Source organism: Rhododendron vialii, chromosome 6a (assembly GCF_030253575.1).
Source record: "Rhododendron vialii isolate Sample 1 chromosome 6a, ASM3025357v1".
Taxonomy (NCBI): Eukaryota; Viridiplantae; Streptophyta; class Magnoliopsida; order Ericales; family Ericaceae; genus Rhododendron; species Rhododendron vialii.
The window spans coordinates 43,669,217-43,677,689 of record NC_080562.1 but is presented as its reverse complement, the minus strand read 5'-3'; the positions used below and the strand labels follow the sequence as shown (position 1 = coordinate 43,677,689).

At 39.1% G+C, this 8,473-nt stretch overlaps 2 protein-coding genes across 2 annotated transcripts in view; both read right to left on the bottom strand.

The window, feature by feature from the left end:
• The window catches only part of LOC131329460 (uncharacterized), a 52,101-nt gene that overhangs the window by 32,943 nt on the left and 10,685 nt on the right, over positions 1 to 8,473 (bottom strand). The window lies entirely within an intron of this gene.
• On the bottom strand, positions 606 to 7,164 carry LOC131329456 (glyceraldehyde-3-phosphate dehydrogenase GAPCP2, chloroplastic-like). Its single transcript, XM_058362563.1, has 14 exons — positions 6,805 to 7,164; positions 6,185 to 6,267; positions 6,023 to 6,090; positions 5,883 to 5,921; positions 4,903 to 5,003; positions 3,138 to 3,250; positions 2,879 to 2,978; positions 2,592 to 2,738; positions 2,112 to 2,172; positions 1,889 to 1,986; positions 1,663 to 1,805; positions 1,481 to 1,564; positions 1,043 to 1,132; positions 606 to 925 (listed from the first exon to the last, which is right to left on the bottom strand). The coding sequence occupies exons 1-14, from the start codon at positions 6,892 to 6,894 to the stop codon at positions 871 to 873; spliced, it is 1,272 nt and encodes a 423-aa protein (XP_058218546.1). The 5' UTR covers positions 6,895 to 7,164; the 3' UTR covers positions 606 to 870.

Sequence of the window (8,473 nt, the reverse complement as noted above, 5' to 3'; positions counted from 1 at the left end):
TCACCCAAATACATCAGGTATAATTCGATGTCTCTTGCATACATGTTACCATCTCTTGAAATGAAATGGTAACATGAGTACCCTTGATTCGTCTGCATGTCATCCGAGTACTTTGAGAAATTCAATGAATTTAGGATGGGTAAGGTATGGGGTTTAAGGGACGGGTTGGTGTTGGGGAGGGGTCAAGCCGGTGCCAACGTGGAGGGTTTCTCTAGTTGCATTCGGGGTGCTTTATTTTGATAGTGTTGCGGGAAAGATTTTCTAGATCCAACAGCTACCATAATTGAGAACAATATTTTGAGATCCAATACTTATCAACTGCCTTTGGTAACCATGATTTAACTGGTCATTCAAGTTTTTATATCATCTCACGTTTCCTGAAGAACAAAATCGGCAATTTGTTACTAAAAACCTGTATTTTTATGTTAATATTGCAAACAGTGGCATCTTTAGAAGCCGAAAAGTGTAGCGATGGAAAACAAGATGATCATGCCAATTCGTGCCAACAAGGAGGGAGACCTGCCATATGAGCTTTCCGGTCCAAAATCTTAGGTATGCAATACTAGTTCATGACACAGTGACGAAAAACGAGATGATCATGCCAGTTCACGATAACATGGAGGAGACCTGCCATATGAGCTTTCCGATGCAGATTCTTAGGTCTGCACAATACTAGGTTATGACAAAAGATGTAGTGACTGGTTCGAAAGTGTCACTGAAATGAGGTCATTACAATCTTAGTAGCCTTATTTTTTGTTCCCTTCAGGAACTTGTGAGCTCACAAAATGACAAACACACTATTCTAACCACCAAACTCATGAATGCTACAAAAAGAACTGTAAACGCAATGGCAGCCATCTCCCTGTATGCTTAGTTGTTAGCAGCCACCAATGCCATGTGTTCTATCAGGTCCAACACTCGGTTGCTGAAATGAAGGCCAAAAAAATTTGTTCATGATCAACATCAGAGCACTTTTGAGTGCATGTGCAGGAGAGAGAGAGAGAGAGAGAGAGAGAGAGAGAGAGAGAGAGAGAGAGAGTACCTATAACCCCACTCATTGTCGTACCAGGAAACAAGCTTCATGAATGAGGCACTCAAACCTATCCCAGCTTTTGCGTCGAATATACTTGACCTGAGGAAGAAAATCCCCATGGAAGGTAAGTTAACAGAGGGGGAAACAATGGGGGGATGAGGACCATTAACCCAAATCTGGGCACTTTAGTGGCATTCATGAGTAAAGAATCTGAAGGACAACAACAATGTGGAACTCATTTCCATAAAAGATAGTGATATATAACCAAAGGTGAGTCACCACTGTTATTAACCAGGTGATAACAGCCAATGAGGAGTTCCATTTCCTCCTTGCTTCAAAGCTAATCAACAGACGTTTCTTGAAGATATTGCATGCGAGACATATGTTAAATGCTTCCAACAGAAAATCTTGAGCTCGAAAATGAGAGTGAGAAAGAATAAATTTGACCTTGAGTCGCCAAGAAAATCATTGGAGACGACATCTTCATCGGTGTATCCAAGAATGCCTAACAGTGGCCCCTCTGAGGCATTCCTAAAATTAAAATTTCAAGGATCAATTACTCTTCCTCTGGAAAGAGAAAAAGGATATACATGCAAGGTGGGCAAGAAAGCAAGGTGGTTAAAACTTACTTGATGGCTGCTTTGACATCTTCATAAGAAGCACTCTTCTCAAGTCGACAAGTCAAGTCCACAACAGAAACATTAGGAGTTGGGACACGGAAGGCCATTCCCGTGAGCTTGCCATTAAGCTCCGGAAGGACTTTTCCAACAGCCTACAACACCCAAAAAGCGAAATTATTTTACTTAACAAGGTCACTCTTCATTGTCTTCAACATGACAATGCTCCTCTTCATACCTTTGCGGCACCTGTTGAACTGGGGATGATATTTTGTGCAGCCCCGCGGCCACCTCGCCAATCCTTCATCGAAGGGCCATCTACCGTCTTTTGTGTAGCTGCACACCAAAACAACAATGTGATGAGATGCCTCTATCTCTGTGTGTGTGTGTGTGTGAGAGAGAGAGAGAGAGAGAGAGAGAGAGAGAGAGAGAGAGAGAGAGAGAGAGAGAGAGAGAGAGACCTGTGGTTGCATGCACTGTTGTCATTAAACCCTCTAAAATGCCAAACTCCTCATGGACAACCTGTAAGACGACTAACATGAGAATAACATAGAGGCGATGGTTTACATAAGCAACTTCCTTCACATTAGGAGAAAGAAGGATATGTGCAGTTTTTTAAGAACAAAAAAGTTGGAATATGAATGTAGAAAATATGATCAAGAAGAACCTATGTTAGATTATTGAATTAGTTCGTTGTACGGAGTTTCATTATTTATCCTTAGTATGTAAATAGTTAATTAGTTAGGACCTCATTGTAATTGTTGTATCTTGCGTTGTATATATACCCAGTTTAATGAAAGTTACCCTAATTTTGGGTTTTCCACAAATCGGTACTGCCATCTCTCAACTTTACAACCTATAACAATTCCCCCAATTTAGTCTATAGTCCACGGAATAAAAAAACTAGAGTTCAACATTCCAATTTCCAAATGCAAGTAAACCTTGACAAGAGGAGCGAGGCAATTAGTAGTACAGCTTGCATTAGAAACAACATCCATGTCTGGCTTGTATGCACTCTCATTTACTCCAATCACAAACATCGGTGCATCAGCTGAGGGTGCGGATATCACGACCTTCTTGGCACCACCCTGCACATCATACACACACCTCAAAAGATGTGTATGGGTACACATATGTTGATGTGTGTGCAACGGGAGAAGATTGGGGAAGGGGGGGAGGACACTAGAATGCCTTACAACTGAAAAATCAAGAAGTTGCTAAGACTAACCTTCTTGTGTGCTGAAGCTTTATCAATTGTTGTGAAAACCCCAGAAGATTCAACTACATACTCAGCCCCATAGTCACCCCACGGGATATCTGCAGGGTCTCTGAACAGAGAGAGCTCTGGATGTAAATATTACTCATAAAACATAAGATTTTGATTTTAGGTTATCATTTGACCGGCAGTGATGGCAAAGATTATATCATAGAGGCCATTGCATTATAAAGAAAATACTAGAACCACAGAAAGGAATTCAGGGCTATACCTTATGCTTGAAACTTTAATCTGCTTCCCATTGATAACCAAAGTGGACTCATCCAGGACCTTGATGGTTCCCTTGAAGACTCCATGTGTAGAATCATACTTTAACATGTAAGCCTGATAGGAAAAAAGAACAGATGTTACTACGATAAAAGCAGAAATAGAGTAATGCACAAACAAGAGATGCTATTGACCAGTCCCGAAAGAGAGGAAAAGAAGAATTACAATGCACTGCAACAAAATAAGCAGATATATCACTGAAAAAATAAGATAAAGTTGGCATGAATATAATTTTCTGAATCAACATTCTAGTCTTTTTGTAGATATCACAGAAAAATAATATGTTGAGATTAGATTAAAAAAAAAAATCTTGAAATAGGAAACAACCATAGGTTGCATACTTGTCCCACCAAATACTCAAGTCAACTGCCAAGTCAATCACAATGCGAAATAGGCACAAATATCACACCACAAATGTATCGCAAAACCTACTTCTGGGGAGCGCAAGTGTGCTTTGCGATTGAAAAGTCCAAAATAAGTGCAAGAGATTTAGAGGCCGTTCCAGATTAGGTTCTCTTTAGAAAAGTACTTTTTTTTGGTAATGAACAGTACAAAAAGGAACATCCGTTCCACTTCACCCTGCAAAGTTCTTTTTTAAAAAGGTAATTGTTGTAATGACCATATTGTCCTTCCATTTCACCCTAGGTTGGGTTGCCGACAAAATGGGGGAGGGCAGTATTGTCATTTCACGCAGGAGGCTGTGGGAACAGAGCCCAAAACGTCGTCGTTTTGGTCGAACATTCTTAAAAAATAGGAAGTTTCACAAATCTGGAACAAGCCTTGTTTTTGGACAAAAAAAAAAGTACTTTTTCCAAAACTGGAACGGGCCCTTATTCTATCTGGAGTGAACAGTTTTTAAAATGTGGAAGTGAACAAGCTGCTCAATTCCTGTGGGGTACTTAACGCGATTCAACATCTTTCAAAACAAATTAGCAAAGGTTAAGAAGACATACCATATGACACGATGGTATAAAACTAGAAATTTCTGGCAGGTTTGTGCAAAAATACTCAAAATCAATTCTCTGAACAGAGAACTTGCCGGATTTTGGCAGTTTAGGAGCCTGAAACAGTAACTGTGATGCTATGATAAAAAAGAAGTTAGCGTGATGCTTTGGAGGATTCAATTTTCAGTTGTTTGCACATACGCCCATAATGACTAAGGATAAGGTCAGAAAAACAACTTTATTTCAATGGAAAAGAAACAGAAAGCACAGAATATCTGAGCTGTGCTACCATTATATCGTTCAAGCTTAGACTCCACAAGGTTACCTAAAACCTTGAGAGACAAGTAAACCTTCTACACAAACACCACATTGTTGGTCTATATGACCTGAGCTATTCTCAACTTTCTGCTCATCCTTAGTTTGAACCCATTTTAACTGAGTTCCATTTTGTTAGAATTTTCAATATTTATATACTGAAACAAGTGCAACTCTTCCTACAACCTAGCACGACCAAGACATGAAAAGCATGCAGAATTCATGCTTGAACTTGGCTCATCAAATGAGGTAAAAATTAGATCTTAGCTACCCGAGATTGCCTCGTTCAAGATCTCCTCAGTTCTGCTTACACCCAAAGGAGATTATGGTACTTTCCGGTTATAAACCTCATAAGCTACACATAAAATTTCAGGAAATCTAGGAGAAACCTTATCAAAAAGGGAATCTAGGAGAAACCCAAACAAAATAGCAGCAAAGCAGTGTTCTTACCATGTACTTAGCATCAACAAAAGGATCATTGACAGCAATAACATCAATGTCATCTCTAGAGCTTGCTATCCGTAAAACCAACCTGCCAATCCGACCAAAACCTGCAAGAACGAGTGAGATACCACAATAGTCTCTACCCAACCAAATCATTCATGAAAGAGGAGGGGATGACATGAATTTAATGATTTTTTTTGTTTGAGATAGTGGGTCTGCAATGAGAGTGAAACAATGCTAGATGGGGTTATCAATCTCAGAAGTTCAAATTTGACGGCTAAAGGGAACGGTGAGGCTGCTTGGGATCATACACCAGCAATTGCTTACAAAGTCTGATATCATTAACAAACTCTTATAGATGAGGAATGACCACACAGTTAGGATGAAGTAGAACTATTCCTCCTTCCTCTTTGATACAGGGTCAATATCCACAACAATAAGCAGCAAAACAAACTATGTGGGCCCTTGTCAGTTGTCACTATAACAAAAGGAACAAAGTGACTGTGTTGGATAACAGATATGAAACCTACACAGGTTGTGATTTTGAATGCGCATAACATCATAAAAATCTGATACTCAGATAGCTCGTTTCAAGCCTTTGACCTTGTAGGTAAGGACAAGTCAAGTCTTTGTTTGCCTAGAAAATCTGTCTGTGCGATAATGTGTGTTTTTTGGACTAAGTATAAAAATTATGTAATTTTGATCAAGTGCTACTTAGGTAATTGCAAAAAAGTCTGGGGGTAATGCAACCAACTTATTCAAGACTGAAGAAAGTAATCATTGAACACGGTGCTTCTTTGATAGAGAAACAGCATGTGAAATTCAAAAGTTCTAAAGACCATTATATCAAGCTTTGAAGCTGGTTGTCTAAAGGGGACCAACCAACGCTGAACTGAAGGAACAACTATAATTCCCAAGCTAAGAGGAATTAGGAAATGCAGATCCAAGAACAACTGCAGCACAACGGAAATCATCAATAAACTTACCATTGATCCCAACCTTCGCCTTTCCACTGCTTTGCAATTCTAAACAAACAAAAAGAAAGTAAAATGTGTCAACAAATACAACTTTCTCATGTCACAAACCGAAACTGTCAGTTCTCTGAATATGAAACTCTGGTTCTTACTCGGAACTGTTGGAGGAATTTCGGTAGCAGTTGCTTTGATCGACTGCAAAGTCCTAGCATCACATTTCCTGTGCGAATTGGGAAAAAATATTCAGCACTGATAACAACAAGCATACACTATAATCACTCGCAGATAGAGAGAGGAAACAATGGTCACTCAACTGTGAGAAAGATGACTTGCCAGGAACAACAGAACCAAAACACTTGGAATAATTCTGATAGCGATTGAAGCTAACAGAGAACAGCTGAAACAATGATAGCGTTAATAAGAGCTGTTCCAAGTCGTGCGTCACATATGAATGGTAGTCAAAATAAAAGCTACAAGGACGTAGAAACTGCATTAGAACCGAAACCACTCATAAATATACTACTGTTTTCAAGAGGAAGAAGCAAATCTACAACGGAGAAACTAAGTCAAACGCTTCAGAGATTCTTGCTACCAAACTGGACTTGATCATCTCAATTTCCCAGAAAAAGGGAGGAACATAAAACATAAAACATTTGATTCCAATTCCAACAAGTGAGACGATTCAGCTCGACTGAACCATTTTTCCAGGATTTTCACGATTCATTTGTTCTCTTAGAACCAAACGGAAGAAGACCAAGTCAACTTCCGAATCAAATTCATCTCGCGTAATTAAAAAGCCAAAATCCCATCGTATCTTAAGGATAAGAAATCAGAAACAGCAAAATAAAATGAAGAGTAGAATGCTAAAGTCGGAAATATATAAGCCATTCTTAACTACATTTATTTGAGCGATCAGTGATGCGAAATAACAAACCTTGGATTGACCGGCGTGACGGAATAGAGAGGCCGGAGGTGAGACATCGATGGCTGGAGTTGAAGATCTGATCAGAGAAGAGGAGGCCATATTCCCGAAACTGAAACGAGCTCTAAAACCCTAGAGAGAGTAAAAGGTTTTTTTGACTTTAGAGAGATGAAAACATACGCCAACTCCTGATGATTTTAAAATGCGTAAAATGAGCGGAGATTCTTAGGAAAGAACCTCATTCTCTCCCTCTCTCTCCCTCTTGAACTATCACCTATGACACCTAACCAACTTACCAAAAAAAAACAATCACCTAACCTCCATCGTCTGTGTTTTCAGGTAGGTGTAGGTGTAGTTGTCGTCTTGTGCAAATCTGGGTTTCAGAAAATGGCCTCCAAAGACACGTGCTCATTGCTCTTTCTTGACTTGGGTCCCAAATGCACTTGGGCTACTGCCACGTGATACTCCGAATTATTTTAGAATCACATATTTCTTTGAGGTCTGTCACTAAATATATGAACCCTATAGAAATGTGTGTTTGTAAAGTAGTCCAGAGTACTGTACCATATGACGGTACTCCTGGAGTATTGAATAATTACTTCTTAATAGGAAGGGCAATGGGGCCGAACTGAAAATTATTACCCAACCCCGCCCCGCCCTGACCCTGATCGGATATTTTTTGAGTACCCCCGTTCCCGCCCCGATCGGTGAACTTACCCGCCTCGCTCCGTAAAAAATTTTAAAAAATTGTTAATCTAAAAGTAAAATAAAGTATAAATAAAGTGTTAGTTTAGTATAATGGTGAAAATATAAAGGTAAGAATATAAGAGTTTTTAGTATAATGAAAATAATATTAGAGTAAAAATATAAAATTTGAAGTATTAATGATAATTAGATTAGGATAAAAGTATAATTTCATAAATAATTACATTTCGGGGCGGGTATATCGAGACGAGTTTAGGGGCGGGATACTATCACTCAGAACCTTACCCGTACCTGGCCGGATTTTAGTATTTTGACCCCGATCTGATACCTAAAAAGGTGGTGGAAAACTCACCCCGTTCGAAGTGGGGCAGGGCGGGTCCAATTGCAATCTCTACTCCTTAGCCGCTATTTTAAGCCCCATGCTCCATCTCTCCATACCCCTCTATACTCCAGATGACTCACACTTGTGAGCCGATATTGAGAATCAAAACTATATACTATTTATCCGGTATAACTCGCAGTTAGTTACATTTAAGAAAAAAATAAGACTCATTGAATCTTTATTATAAAATAGAAGGGTATGAAGATAAATTATTGGAACGGCTTAGATTCATTTGATCCAAAGACTATAATGCATTCTCCCACTTTCCGGTTAAGTGCCCATGATTTTCACCTAAATCACACAACTGCCATCCCCTTTTAACCGGGATGCGTAGTGCCGTAGCAACGGGCTATTACTAGTATTTATAAACGTGTAAACGAATCACATTGTTTTCAAACATTGGAAAATTTAAATTTATAGTCACATAGAAAATAGAAAACAAAATACGATTTGTTTACATGCTTATAAATATTCAATGAATCTGATTTTTTACACGTATATAGATAATAGCAGATTTTACAAGATAAACAGTTCGGATCCTCGATATTGGCTCTAGAGTGGAAACCACAAGGGGTATGAAGAACCCAACTACAC

What these genes read in the sequence shown, in the direction of transcription:
- LOC131329456 (XM_058362563.1), bottom strand. Translation starts at nt 6,894, where the DNA reads ATGGCCTCCTCTTCTCTGATCAGATCTTCAACTCCAGCCATCGATGTC. An exon ending in GTCACGCCGGTCAATCCAAG is followed by an intron (nt 6,268 to 6,804) that starts GTTTGTTATTTC and finishes TCATTGTTTCAG; the next exon opens with CTGTTCTCTGTTAGCTTCAA. An exon ending in GGCAAGTCATCTTTCTCACA is followed by an intron (nt 6,091 to 6,184) that starts GTTGAGTGACCA and finishes CAATTCGCACAG; the next exon opens with GAAATGTGATGCTAGGACTT.